General features: G+C 37.9%; 4 protein-coding genes across 4 annotated transcripts in view; all 4 read left to right on the forward strand.

The window, feature by feature from the left end:
* Positions 1-65: 65 nt before the first annotated feature.
* On the forward strand, positions 66-3,226 carry LOC134821781 (uncharacterized). The gene is made up of 6 exons (XM_063832548.1): positions 66-268; positions 480-1,011; positions 1,195-1,404; positions 1,556-2,286; positions 2,538-2,744; positions 2,899-3,226. The coding sequence occupies exons 1-6, from the start codon at positions 79-81 to the stop codon at positions 3,198-3,200; spliced, it is 2,172 nt and encodes a 723-aa protein (XP_063688618.1). The 5' UTR covers positions 66-78; the 3' UTR covers positions 3,201-3,226.
* A 1,481-nt stretch (positions 3,227-4,707) lies between these two features.
* The window catches only part of LOC134821782 (ovochymase-2-like), a 141,883-nt gene continuing 131,321 nt past the window's right edge, over positions 4,708-15,269 (forward strand). The window contains exon 1 of the mRNA XM_063832549.1: positions 4,708-4,715. The gene's annotated coding sequence lies outside the window, so the exon portion shown is untranslated. The remainder of the gene's footprint in view (positions 4,716-15,269) is intronic.
* On the forward strand, positions 8,394-10,682 carry LOC134821798 (zinc finger protein 501-like). The gene is made up of 4 exons (XM_063832577.1): positions 8,394-8,416; positions 8,734-8,841; positions 9,483-9,619; positions 9,731-10,682. The coding sequence occupies exons 1-4, from the start codon at positions 8,394-8,396 to the stop codon at positions 10,618-10,620; spliced, it is 1,158 nt and encodes a 385-aa protein (XP_063688647.1). The 3' UTR covers positions 10,621-10,682.
* Positions 11,531-15,224, forward strand: LOC134821780 (histone-lysine N-methyltransferase PRDM9-like). Its single transcript, XM_063832546.1, has 7 exons — positions 11,531-11,822; positions 12,005-12,214; positions 12,378-13,108; positions 13,338-13,544; positions 13,676-13,885; positions 14,086-14,202; positions 14,319-15,224. The coding sequence occupies exons 1-7, from the start codon at positions 11,584-11,586 to the stop codon at positions 15,122-15,124; spliced, it is 2,520 nt and encodes an 839-aa protein (XP_063688616.1). The 5' UTR covers positions 11,531-11,583; the 3' UTR covers positions 15,125-15,224.

A 15,269-nucleotide genomic window follows, 5' to 3' on the forward strand; every position in this document is an offset into this window, starting at 1 on the left:
TAAGTTATATTTATTATATCTCTGTTGTAAACTAACTGTTGCTTCCAACTAAATCTACTTTGTAATATTTAGAACATAATGTCACTGTGGAAGTTGTTTGAAGGGGCCAGGTACTGTGGAGGTGTGTGTGAACACAGTCTCAAAAGATACAAGAGAATAAGAGACAACAGAGATAAGTTGGTGGAACTGGGTTTTATGACACTAGATGAACCACTGGAATGTTACCGGACTAAAGAATGGGAGGAACATACCTCAGCCTACTCACAGTGTAAGTTTAATCTTCATCCGTTAAACAAATAATGAACTAACAATTAATCAACCTCTCAACCTCTGAACTTCTGCTCCAACTTTAAGTAGTCACTTCAGAAAGGCTACTGTGATAGATCAAATTATTGCCAAATTTTGTTAAATTCGTTTTTGATGACACAGTAGTCTCAAAACTCATTTCCGTATAAAATAACCATTATCTCACATCGCAGATGAAACATTGCTGAATCAGTATGAAGATGGGTTGATAAAACTTGAGGAGGTTGTTAATATTGATCCCAGAAACCCCGCTGAGAGGTACAGCTCAGACAGTGACAAAGACAGTCCTGTAGTCAATAAGAAGAAGAAATCTCCCAACAAAAAGAAGAAGTCCCAGAAAGGTAAACATAAGAATGGAAGAGTTGAGACTAAAAAGATAAAAGTAGAACAACTGGATTGTATGGAATGTGTAAGACAAGTTAATCAGCCTGAAGAAGCTGAAGCTCCTGAAGTAGAGGAACTAGAGATGTTCCTACACTCAGAACCTGAGTCTGTACCAGCATTACAAGATCTACTTGTCAACAAGAATCTAGCTTCTCACCTCGGAGAAGGTCCTGTAGATGTGTGTAAACTGATTGCAGAAAACCCTGAGTTTACACATGAAATATGTGAGGCTAACATAGACTCTCTTATGTCTGATGAGGAGTTCTATAAAATTACTTGTGAGACTTATCCTGGTGGCTGGGAGAAATTCCTGGAGGACATGTTAGTTACATTATATCTTCTTATTTAATTTGATTTAATAGCTTGAATCTTGATCATAATCGTGTTTTAGAACTTTTGCTCGTGTTTCTTTTTGTATAAATATTTGTCAGATTCTCAATGATGTTTTGTTTTTGAACTAAACAATGTTATGATATTATATGTTTAATGGGTACTACTTTACAGGGAGAATGAAGAGTCCTCAGATGAGGAGATAGATAGAATTGAGCTGCCTCCTGACCTCTATAATGAACTTATGTCAGACAAGAGTAATGATGTACCTGACGATGATGAGGAACAGTATAAGTTTGGTAGAATAAACAAGGACCAGGCAGATACCTGTCTTGATCGAGCACTTGAGTTGTATGATAACCATCACAACATGACGCAGGACGAGTTAGTTTTTACTTTTGATACTTTGTTGTCTAACACATAAAAATTCTATGGCTTCTCGTAACCACTGCATAATATATATTTTGTAATTGTAGTTGATTGCATAGTGCTAGTGCATTTTAAATATGCTACATGTTGATTCTTTATCCCGCAGGTATAACGAGAAAGTGAAGGAGGTGCTCAAAGATATGGATAGAATTACTGTTCTAGATAATGATGGCGACCATACCAAAGCGAGTACTAACAAAAGTAACATACCACAAAGCAAAGAATATGCCAGAACAACACCTGAACCGAATGAAAACTTACCCTCTTGTAGCGGTACACACAACGATACTGAACGTAGTGACATGGTAACTCCAGATAAAAGTAGCAGTAGTTATCATAAGAGTGAAACAGACAATGTGAGAATTGATAACACATCTGGTGTAACCACAGAGTCTGATACCAGCTCCAGCTCTGTAACACAAACAAAGAAACTCCCCACCATACTCAGTAACAGAGAAGTGTACGAGAATATTGACAATATTCCCCGTCCTTCTTATTGGTTACCTGAGTCAGAACCTGACTCTGAGAAGAAAGAAGAAGAGATAGATGATTTTGAGTATCTAGGAATGTTGGATGATGGTTATCTACTGAGCTTGTTTGACGAAGATAAAGAATCAGAAGAGATGCCAAACACTGCACAGACACACATTAGTGTTCCTACAGAAATGACTGCTGAGAGAGATAACATTCAGGAAGACTTTTCCAAGACAGAACTTGAAGCAGCTGCAGGAAAAGCTTCTAAAAATAGACGTAGTAACCCTCCTAGAGTTGCTAAAGAGGGGGTTACATACCGTGATGATAACGATAATCTGGAGGAGGTGTTACAGTCTGAATATTGTAAGTTACTACGAAGATAGGAGTTTACTTATTGTTTATCAAAACTAGATGGTATTTATAGTCATTTATCTGTACAACTAAAATTTAACTTCAAACTTCAAACTATCTGAATAATAATTAGTCCGTCAAAATCAAATGTTTTTTCTGAATCTATACTTGAATTTGTTGGTAACGGTACTGTTACTTTTACTGTAATAATTTGGTAGATACTTTTATAAATGACATTTTCAATGAAATGCTTCTGTTTCCAGTTTGTTGGCAGTGTAAAGATTATGTGAGGGGAGAATGTGAATTACATGGTCCTTTACTCCCCTGTTTAGAAGACATCACCCAACCTGGAACTAAGAAGACTGCAAACTTCCCAGTACCTAGTTGTATTGAAATCAAAGAATCCACAATTCCTAGGGCTGGAGATGGAGCTTTTGCGTCTCAGTTTATTGAACCAGGAAGTATATTGGGTAGGTCACGTGATGTGGTGAGATCAGACTTTACTCCTTTTTTGGACATTTGGACATTTGGACATTTGGTGTCCACTGTGCCTTTCACCAGACAACAAATGCAAGAATGTTTTGTATCTTAAAGTGAGTTGTTCTGATTTATCTATTTTATCAGGGAACTACAAGGGAAAAGTCGTATCAGAAAAAGAGTACAAGAAGTTAGAGTCTTCAGATAAAGAGAGTGGATATGCGTGGAGAGCTGTTAGTCAGGACGGAGATGTTATCTATCTAGATGGGGCAAGTCACAGGGCTAGCAACTGGTTACGGTTTCTTAACTGTGCTCGGGGTCAATGTGAAGAGAACGTTCTTGTAAGAAATATCCCAGGTAAAATGGGGTGTTCTTATTCGCCAGTTTTCTACTGCTATGCGTCATTCTTAGTTCTTACTTATCTTACTTACTTACTCTTACTTACTTAGATTCGCTATGTCAACCTGCAACTTACCATCCTCGGATTATTAAGCTCTATTGTATTACGATGTATTCTAGTGATAAAATACCCTTTTATCATGGAATAATTCTTCTAGGTGATTTGATTTTGATTTGAAACTTTTACAAATAGTACATTATATTGTTTATACAATACAGCAAAGAGAATTAAAAATATACGACATTATTATCATGAGGCATTTGTAGGGTAAAAGTTGTAGTCCATATTGTATAAATACTAAAAGCATGGTTAAGTGGTACAAGTTCTGGGGGTATACGTATTACAAGTAATAGTTCTACTCCCAGACTCACTAACACCACCTCCATCTAAACACACAAAATGTATCTAAAACACGCAAATTTAGAATTATCAAAATAAATACATAATGTATCCATGACCTGACCCATAATGCGCCAAAAATTGCGCGCGTATCATCACACAGCGCTTAGAAGCAAGATTACAGTCGGATATAAAGTTCGCGTAATCCAGTTAAGTATATTAACTGAGGACTGCACCAGGGTCAAATCATGGAGACAGAACGTAAATGTTATTTAATATTATTTAATAGATTTATTTTTATATTATAGTTGTTATATTCAGTATCGTGACCGATCTATCAGTGGCGGGGGCCCACATATAAATATCATTTGCACTCATTAACTTAGTCAGGGTCTGTCAATTTGTCCCAAAAGTGTTTTGCCAGGTTTGCCTTAAAAGTTCCGGCATCACTTATCTCTTTAAGGTCAGTTGGTAGGTCATTCCAGACACTGTGTGTTCTGAAGAAGAAGCTTCTCTTAAAGGAGTGAGCTTTTGCTTCCACAGTACACTTCAGGGAAAGGTGGTCGTGTCTGTTCTGTCGCCTCTGGTTGATATCAGGCATTTGAGATGTATCAACTTCATTATATCTCGAGGGTTGCCTTATGTTTGAACGCAACCTACCCTGTTCACTGGTTGTTATCGGGGTTAAATAAGGTGGGAGCTTCAGAACAGATTGACCATTGTATATCTGATGGAATAATAGTAAGTCTGTGTATTCAAACTTCAGCTCCATTGGCAACATGTCTAGCTCTCTTAATCGAGCCAAGTATTCTAAGTCATTATAGTGATGATCCTGTTCGCCAAGGATCCACTTAATTGCTCTGCGCTGAATGTTTTCAACTTTGTTATTCAAGACAACACTTGTTGGTCTCCAGACAACACTGCAATTTTCGAAAAGGCTCCTAACCAGCGCTAGATAGAATGCCCGTTTTTGTTTACGGTCGTTAATAAACCGTAGAGTTCTTTTCATTAGACCTAGACGAGAACTAGCTTTCGTACAAAGGTTGACTATGTTCTCCTCCCACTTAAGGTCTGTTCTAACAAAGACCCCAAGGTCTTTTTCACTCTGGACGAAGTCTAGTGCCGTTCCATCTAGGGTGTAGACAAAGAGCTGAAAGGGGAAAAAACTCAAAATTCCTTTTTCGCTCAATTTGCTTGATATAGAGAGTACCTTACATTTATTGGGGTGAAACTTCATTTTGTTTCTTACTGCCCAGCAATGCAGGGCATCTATATCTGCTTGTAGGATCTCATGGTCCCTCCAGCCCACAATTTTACGCCATATTTTGGTGTCATCAGCGTACAGGGCAATTTTTGTACCTTCACTTACGCATTCTGACATGTCATTAATAAAGAGTACAAAAAACAGAGGTCCTAAAATGGAGCCTTGGGGAACTCCTGATTGGACATTCTTTTGTTCTGATTGGGATCCCCCAATAATAACACACTGTTTGCGGTCTTTGAGATAGTTCATAATAAACTTCAACAGTGTACCATCAATTTCAAATTCCGATTTTAATTTCTTTAGGATGACATCATGGTTAACTGAGTCAAAGGCCTTGGCAAAGTCAAAGTATACCACATCAGTTCTGATATTATCGTTAATAGACAGTGAAAGACAGTCTATATACCCGACCATTTGTGTAGTACAAGACCTCTGAGGAAGAAAACCATGCTGGTTGTCATGTATTTTATGCTGGCATTTTGCCAACAGTTCATCTCTCACTATTTTTTCAAAAATTTTCATTGTAAGGCTTGTGAGAGAGATTGGCCGATAATTTTCAACTAAAGTTTTGGGGCCTTTCTTATGCACAGGTACTACGTTAGCAAATTTCCATTCAGATGGTATCTGACCTATATTATAAGAGATTTTAAAAAGGCTCGAGAGTGGGTATGCAATACTATCTCTACAGTTCTTTAAAATTTTGCCATGGATACCATCTGGACCAGCAGCTTTATTAACATTGACATCTTTTAGAATTTTTCGGATTCTGCTGGTACTGAACTCAATGTCGTTTACTGAGTCATTACTATAATCAATATCAACATCATAATTACTCGCTTCGGAAAACTGTGCAGCAAAATATTCATTGAACATTTCAGCTTGGTCTAAGTGATTGTTTCTAAATCTGCCGTTATAGTTTACTGTTCCTGGTATGCGAGTAGATTTTGATGTCGATTTGACATGTTTCCAGAATTTCTTTGATATAAGAGCTGGATCATCATCATCATTCAGATTTGATATCATTTTTTGGTCGACCAAATTTTGAAAATCTTTTCTACATTGTGAGAACTTTTCATAGTCCTCAGCTAGGCATGATCTTTTAGATTTGACTCGTAGTTTTTCTTTTTTGAGACACAGCTGATAAGTGTCAGAGTCAAACCAGGGTGGCTGATCCTTATCTGATATCGTAATAGTTGGGATTCGGTTCTGTATGTGATGGAACAGGATTTTCTTAAAACGGAACCATCCTGTTTCTGCATCACAGTTAAGGTGATCATCCCATCTAACTGATTTCAGATCATTGTTCAGGCCGATCCAGTCTGCTTTTTTGTAATTTAAGATTTTTCGTTTGGTGACCTTCTTTCTAAACTTCATTTTAGCACTAAAAGTTATTCCAAAGTGATCTGAGGAGCATATCTCATTTTTCCCCAGGACCGCCAAATTTTCAACAACACTTATCATATTACAGAAGAGAAGATCGAGGACCTTCCCTTTATCATGAGTGGGTTGGTTTATCATTTGTGTTAAGCCTAGGTCATTAAACAGATCTATAAAACGGCCACCAAGAAGTGTGGGGGACACACCGTCTGACCAGTTAACTTCAGGTAGATTGAAGTCCCCAACTACAAAGTGGGCCTTAAACTTTCTCCGTCCTACCACATTTCTGAGGTGTTTCTCAATTTCATTAAAATTATTTTCACCAAGGGTGCCAACTCTATAGCAGGCAGTTATGCAGTAGCATGTGTTGTTTGATTTTAGGCTGACTGAGATCATTTCAGCCCTAGAGCTGACATCAATCTTGTCATTTTCAATACTGATGCCAGTCTTGACTGCAATAAGGACTCCACCCCCCTTCCTTCGAAACTTATTTGGGTTATCAGGATCCGGGGGGTGGGATCTTTTGGATCTATCCTTCCGATATATCTTGTAGATGCTATCAGGGAGGATCTCATTTTCCAGGTGCTCTTTTGAAAGCCAAGTCTCAGTCAGAACAATAACATCAGGCTTGTCTTCATAGATCTTAGATTGGAGCTCTAGTAGTTTACCAGCATCAAGCGGCATGTTTTTAGATGCTAGGCCACTAAAGGGGACAAGCCCTCTCAAATTTTGGTACATTACCTTTAGATGACTGAGGTTATTGTTATCAACTGGACCTGGGTTAAGTATGCTTGTATTGCAGATAACAAGAAAAACTAAGTTCAGAATGGTCGTCCAGATGGTGAACATGTTACTTAGGAACTGATGTCCACTACACTTAGCGGAGGAGTAACGTCTGGGACAACCATACTTCACTATCCATAGGGCTATTCCATTTTGTTTCTTTGAATAGATGATCATTAGGACTACAAGATTTGCACTGTTCATAAGGCAGTCCCAGTCATTGGTCAGGTGTAGTCCGATCTTGTACGAGCGATGCATACGAAATGTTTGGTCTGAGTATTCACTTGCTGTTTCAATGGCCCCCGCCAATAACAGACAGATCATATACACATATACAACAATCACTACTCCATAAATCATCTTTAAAATAGCACTTTTCTCTATAGTGGTAATTGAATCTATATTTAATTTAGCATTGCATTTGACTTTGGGAGAGTATAGACCAATCACTGTTCTGTGTTGTAAAAACGTGACTCCCATAAATTAGTTTAAAACTCAAAGTTAGATGGAGACTGGAAAATATGTACTGATTATACTCTGTTAAAGAAGCAAGAAGTTAATGAATTAAAATATTGTCAATTAATAAATATGGGAACAAATTATGAGAGCATTGTTAAGCTATAATGTTCGTTAAAAATGAAAGAGTTCTCTGAATTCTATAAGTTGAACATGTTACAAGGTGACTACCTAGGTTGGTTAGCAACGCCAATAAGAACTTTGGCTAACACACTGGTTCCAACAGGATTAAGATGGATACCATCCCTGTTAAATATATTAAAATCTAAAAGCCACATAGTAGGTGTCTTCTTTAGGAAAAAAGAGAAAAAGTCAACAAATCTTATACTTTCTTTCTTACACATCTCACTTAATAGATCATTAAACTTATGCATATTTCTAATATGTGTAAGATAACTTGCCTTCCTAGGGACAAGTGAAAAGAAATTAATCTTAGCTGCAGGAAATACCTGTTTTGTTAGGATTATAAGGTCATTAATGTCTTCAAATATGCGTTTTATGTCAGAGTCTACAATCAAATTTTCAACATCATTTCCCCCGACTTGAAGGAACACAGTGGAAACATTAGATGTATTAAATTGCTTGGCACACTTTTCAACTTCGTTATAAATGTCACAAGCGTGTGCTCCAGACCGGGAGATAACTTTAAAAATTTTTCCACGCCTGGAAAGTGTTTCAGTTTTCAAGCTCTTGAGGAGGGAGCTGCCAAACACAAAGGTATCAGGGTATGTGGCATCTTTGGAGGTGCTGGTTGCAGGGGAGGTATTCGGTTCTGCAGAAGGTTGTGGGGGAGGAGGGGAGGAGGATGGGGGAGGAGAATGGATAGCAGGAGGGGCTTCTTTAGGTGGGAGCAGACGTCGGAAGGTGACACTGTAACGGACTCCCCTTTCTTTCTGTACATCTTTGTCTCCAGCAAGTATTTCATGGTAAAAAGATTGCTGGAAACCAGGCAACATCGTGAATATGCTCCCGGGAGTAAGAGTAAGGTACTTGACGGATTTCTTTTTGTCAAGGGAAATGTTCATTTTCCGAGTTGCACCAATCGAGAGTGTTGATATTGGTGCACCTGGATCGAGGCCTGATTCATCATCCTTGTGGGGAGGAAGGCAACACACATATGAGCTGTACTTGTTAACTAACATAGAGTTATACTTTGTTCCTAGTGTTAAGTTAACAGTCTTCAGCAGTTTATCCATGATGGTGTTGGGTTGGATAGAGACTGGTGAGAGGGCAGCAGATCTTCGATTGTATGCGTATCGTTGGCTGCCGTACAGGAAGGTATCTGGGCTTAAGTTTGTTCCAGACCTGCTGTAATTGATCTTCTTGACGTGTTCAAGGACTTCCTCAACCAGAGGCTCACTAAGGGGGTCATGTCGAAGATTATAGTGAAGGAGCAGCGGAGATGGAGAAGGTGGGGAAGAGGATGATGGACTCGATGATTCCTGTATTTTGGGTACTGAAGAGGGTGCAGAATCAAGTAGCGTGTTGGTATATTGGAGAAGGTTCTCCAATGTATTCTGCACCTTTCTAAGTTCTTCGTTAGCGAGATTTCCCAGTTGGGGAACTATAAGGTCTTTCAGTTTATCAAGTTCCATTGTAGAAGGAGAACATCTCCAGGGGTCGACAGTCAGCACAAGCACAGCAGCCCAAGGGGTCAGACGGTACACACAGCGGCATGATGTGCCTATCTGAAACGAGAATAAACGGCAGAAAAGGAATGGTAATGAGATATTGAAAAGTTTAGTTTTAAATAAATCATTGCAATTAAGAAGACTCACGATGTAATTGAGTCATTTGGAAAACAATTTCAATAATAACAACATCCGAAAGACTACCATTAGGGCTCAATACAGACAGACACACTCTTACCTAGTCCCAAAGGTTTGGGCCGACACTTCGCAAGAAGTGCCGGATGCATTCCATCCAACTCCCAGACCCACTGAGCAGGTACATCATGTCTCGCCCCAGAGATGAGAGGTTATCAGTACATACTCCCCATACGGGGTGTTACTTAGCACATTCCCTAAACTCAAATTATTTGTTATATAGTAGTGTTGAAAGTATTAAAACTGGTGGAATACAGTATTATTCATATAAACCTATTGGGTTGGGAGAAGAATTACTAGTTTTCTACGGAGAGGACTATTTCGAAGAGTTAGGGTATTCGTTGCAGACTGATGTTGAAAATGGTAAGAAAAATTCTAGAGTAACAAATAGTCGTAAATTAAATGGTCACATCGAAGATTATCTTTATTACAAAATTCTGCTGGACAGTTCCTCACTTTATAACATTAATACAGGTCAGCAATATCATTGCACTGCAACTGGTTGTCTGAAGCTGTTTAAGACACAACAAGAACTGGAGACACACACATGTGGGAAGAATCGAGTAGTATCAGGAAAAGAGAAAGTACACAAGTGTGATGTGTGTGGGAAGATGTTTGCTCAGAGATGTACCTTAACTGCACACATCAGAACTGTACACGATAAGGTAGCGAGACTGAGCTGTCCCTACTGTAAATATAAAACTGATCAGCAACCTAACCTCACACGTCACATGTTAACACACACGGGGGACAAACAGTACAAGTGTACACAATGTGACTATACTGCTATTACGAAGCAGAGTCTTACTACTCACATCTACAATAACCACACTAACAAGACTTATAAGTGTCAGTACAAGCAGTGTGGTGTTAAGAAACCTTCTGAACAGGAACTATATGATCATATCAGTACAGAGCACCCACTACAACAATACAGATGTGATGTGTGTCCGATGTCTTATAACAGAGCAGATACTCTTGAGGCACATAGGCGAATACATGTTGATCGTGAGCTAGAATCACAACACGAGTGTAAGTACTGTGGAAAACTGTTTTTAAAATCTGGTACTCTGAAGAAACATGGTCTGACACACACTGGAGAGAAACCACACAAGTGTAATGTGTGTGGTAAAGGGTTTAATACGAACAGTAGTTTAAATAGACACATGAGGACACACACTGGAGAGAAACCACACAAGTGTAATGTGTGTGGTAAAGGGTTTAATACGAACAGTAGTTTAAATAGACACATGAGGACACACACAGGCGAGAAACCATTCTCCTGTTCTTACTGTGATAAGAGGTTTTGTGATAGTAATAACAAAAACAAACATGAAATTTTTTGCAAGAATAGACCTTGTTGAGAATATTGTTATTGAGTTATTGGTAACTTTCTGTTATAGTTTGTTAAATTACTTAATGCTAACTGGACTATTTCTTCTGACTAAGTTATTACATAATTCTTAATTGTATTTGATTTGTCATTTTCCAACTGATGTTCAAACTAATATTGTCAGAATAACTTTGAACCAACATTTGATTAATATTTAAATTTAAGTTATATTTATTATATCTCTGTTGTAAACTAACTGTCGCTTCCAACTAAATCTAGTTTGTAATATTTAGAACATAATGTCACTGTGGAAGTTGTTTGAAGGGGCCAGGTACTGTGGAGGTGTGTGTGAACACAGTCTCAAAAGATACAAGAGAATAAGAGACAACAGAGATAAGTTGGTGGAACTGGGTTTTATGACACTAGATGAACCACTGGAATGTTACCGGACTAAAGAATGGGAGGAACATACCTCAGCCTACTCACAGTGTAAGCTTAATCTTCATCCGTTAAACAAATAATGAACTAACAATTAATTAACCTCTCAACCTCTGAACTTCTGCTCCAACTTTAAGTAGTCACTTCAGAAAGGCTACTGTGATAGATCAAATTATTGCCAAATTTTGTGAAATTTGTTTTTGATGACACAGTAGTCTCAAAACTCATTTTTCGTATATATTAACCATTATCTCATATCGCAGATGAAACATTGCTGAATCAGTATGAAGATGGGTTGATAAAACTTGAGGAGGTTGTTAATATTGATCCCAGAAACCCCGCTGAGAGGTACAGCTCAGACAATGACAAAGACAGTCCTGTAGTCAATAAGAAGAAGAAATCTCCCAACAAAAAGAAGAAGTCCCAGAAGGGGAAACATAAGAATGGAAGAGTTGAGTCTAAAAAGATAAAAGTAGAACAACTGGATTGTGTAGAATGTGTAAGACAAGTTAATCAGCCTGAAGAAGCTGAAGCTCCTGAAGTAGAGGAACTAGAGATGTTCCTACACTCAGAACCTGAGTCTGTACCAGCATTACAAGATCTACTTGTCAACAAGAATCTAGCTTCTCACCTCGGAGAAGGTCCTGTAGATGTGTGTAAACTGATTGCAGAAAACCCTGAGTTTACACATGAAATATGTGAGGCTAACATAGACTCTCTTATGTCTGATGAGGAGTTCTATAAAATTACTTGTGAGACTTATCCTGGTGGCTGGGAGAAATTCCTGGAGGACATGTTAGTTACATTATATCTTCTTATTTAATTTGATTTAATAGCTTGAATCTTGATCATAATCGTGTTTTAGAACTTTTGTTCGTGTTTCTTTTTGCATAAATATTTGTCAGATTCTCAATGAAGTTCTCTTTTGAACCTAGTAATGTTATGATATTATATATTTAATGGGTACTACTTTACAGGGAGAATGAAGAGTCCTCAGATGAGGAGATAGATAGAATTGAGCTGCCTCCTGACCTCTATAATGAACTTATGTCAGACAAGAGTAATGATGTACCTGACGATGATGAGGAACAGTATAAGTTTGGTAGAATAAACAAGGACCAGGCAGATACTTGTCTTGATCGAGCACTTGAGTTGTATGATAACTATCACAACATGACGCAGGACGAGTTAGTTTTTACTTTTGATACTTTGTTGTCTTGCACATAAATATACATTAATGGCTTCTCTTAACAACTACATATAACATAATATATATTTTTTAATTGTAGTTGATTACATAGTGCTAGTGCATTTTAAATACGACTAACATGTTAATTGTTTATTCCGCAGGTATAACAAAAAAGTGAAGGAGGTGCTCAAAGATATGGATAGAATTACTGTTCTAGATAATGATGTCGACCATACCAAAGCGAGTACTAACAAAAGTATCATACCACAAAGCAAAGAATATGCCAGAACAACACCTGAACCGAATGACAACTTACCCTCTTGTAGCGGTACACACAACGATACTGAACGTAGTGACATGGTAACTCCAGATAAAAGTAGCAGTAGTTATCATAAGAGTGAAACAGACAATGTGAGAATTGATAACACATCTGGTGTAACAACAGAGTCTAATACCAGCTCCAGCTCTGTAACACAAACAAAGAAACTCCCCACCATACTCAGTAACAGAGAAGTGTACGAGAATATTGACAATATTCCCCGTCCTTCTTATTGGTTACCTGAGTCAGAACCTGACTCTGAGAAGAAAGAAGAAGAGATAGATGATTTTGAGTATCTAGGAATGTTGGATGATGGTTATCTACTGAGCTTGTTTGACGAAGATAAAGAATCAGAAGAGATGCCAAACACTGCACAGACACACATTAGTGTTCCTACAGAAATGACTGCTGAGAGAGATAACATTCAGGAAGACTTCTCCAAGACAGAAGTTGAAGCAGCTGCAGGAAAAGCTTCTAAAAATAGACGTAGTAACCCTCCTAGAGTTGCTAAAGAGGGGGTTACATACCGTGATGATAACGATAATCTGGAGGAGGTGTTACAGTCTGAATATTGTAAGTTACAATGTAGACGGGAGTTTACTTATTGTTTATCAATACTATATGGTATTTTTTGTTATGTATCAGCAACTAAAATTCAAGTCTGAATTATAAAAATCCGTCAGAATCAGATGTTCAAAAGAATCTTTGCTTAAATTAAATAGTAATGTTACTGTTACTTTTACTGTAATAATTCGGTGGATTCTTTTATGAATGATGTTTTTAATGAAATTCTGTTTTTCAGTTTGCTGGCAGTGTAAAGATTATGTGAGGGGAGAATGTGAACTACATGGTCCTTTACTCCCCTGTTTAGAAGATATCACCCAACCTGGAACTAAGAAGACTGCAAACTTCCCAGTACCTAGTTGTATTGAAATCAAAGAATCCACAATTCCCAGGGCTGGAGATGGAGCTTTTGCGTCTCAGTTTATTGAACCAGGAATTATATTGGGTAGGTCACGTGGTGTGGTGAGATCAGACTTTACTCCTTTTTTTGGTGTCCACTGTGCCTTTCACCAGACAACAATTGCAAGAATCTTTTGTATCTTAAAGTGAGTTGTTCTGATTTATCTATTTTATCAGGTAACTACAAGGGAAAAGTCATATCAGAAAAGGAGTACAAGAAGTTAGAGTCTTCAGATAAAGAGAGTGGATATGCGTGGAGAGCTGTTAGTCAGGACGGGGATGTTATCTATCTAGATGGGGCAAGTCACAGGGCTAGCAACTGGTTACGGTATCTTAACTGTGCTCGGGGTCAATGTGAAGAGAACGTTCTTGTAAGAAATATCCCAGGTAAAATGGGGTGTTCTTATTCGCCAGTTTTCTACTGCTATGCGTCATTCTTAGTTCTTATTTATCTTACTTACTTACTCTTACTTACTTAGATTCGCTATGTCAACCTGCAACTTACCATCCTCGGATTATTAAGCTCTATTGTATTACGATGTATTCTGGTGATAAAATACCCTTTTATCATGGAATAATTCTTCTAGGTGGAATACAGTATTATTCGTATAAACCTATTGGGTTAGGAGAAGAATTATTAGTTTTCTACGGAGAGGACTATTTCGAAGAGTTAGGGTATTCGTTGCAGACTGATGTTGAAAATGGTAAGAAAAATTCTATAGTAACAAATAGTCGTAAATTTCACATCGAAGATTATCTTTATTTCAAGATATTGCTGGACAGTTCCTCACTTTATTTCAGTAATATTTCATTAATACAGGTCAGCAATATCATTGCACTGCAACTGGTTGTCTTAAGCTGTTTAAGACACAGCAAGAGCTGAAGACACACACATGTGGGAAGACTCCGAGATTGTCAGGCAAAGAGAAAGTACACAAGTGTGACAAGTGTGGGAAGATGTTTGCTCAGAGATGTACCTTAACTATACACATCAGAACAGTACACGATAAGGTAGCGAGACTGAGCTGTCCTTACTGTAAATATAGGACTGATCACCAACAAGTTCTTACCCGTCACATGTTAACTCACAATGGGGACAAACAGTACAAGTGTACACACTGTGACTATACTGCTATTACGAAGCAGCAACTCACTGCTCACATCTACAATAACCACACTAATAAAACATACAAGTGTCGGTACAAGCAGTGTGGTGTTAAGAAACCTTCTGAACAGGATCTATATGATCATATCAGCACAGAGCATCCACTACAACAATACAGATGTGATGTGTGTCCGATGTCTTATAACAGAGCAGATAATCTTGAATACCACAGGCGAACACATGGTGATCGTGAGCTAGAATCACAACACGAGTGTAAGTACTGTGGAAAACTGTTTTTACAATCTGGTGATCTGAAGAAACATGCTCTGATACACACTGGAGAGAAACCATACAAGTGTAGTGTGTGTGGTAAGGGGTTTACTCAGAACAATCATTTAACTAGACACATGAGGACACACACAGGCGAGAAACTGTTCTCCTGTTCTTACTGTGATAGGAGGTTTAGTGTAGCTTCTAGCAAAAACAGACATGAAATTACTTGCAAGAATAGACCTTGTTGAAGAAATTGTTATTGGTAATTTTCTTAAAGTTTGACGAATTACTTTATCCCTATTGTTTATAGGACTATATATTTTTCTTCTATTAAAAGTTATTTTATAATTCTTGATCGTATTTATATAACTTTGAACCAACATTTGATTAATA

Source organism: Bolinopsis microptera, chromosome 10 (genome assembly GCF_026151205.1).
Source record: "Bolinopsis microptera isolate Bmic1 chromosome 10, MBARI_Bmic_1.0, whole genome shotgun sequence".
NCBI lineage: Eukaryota > Metazoa > Ctenophora > Tentaculata > Lobata > Bolinopsidae > Bolinopsis > Bolinopsis microptera.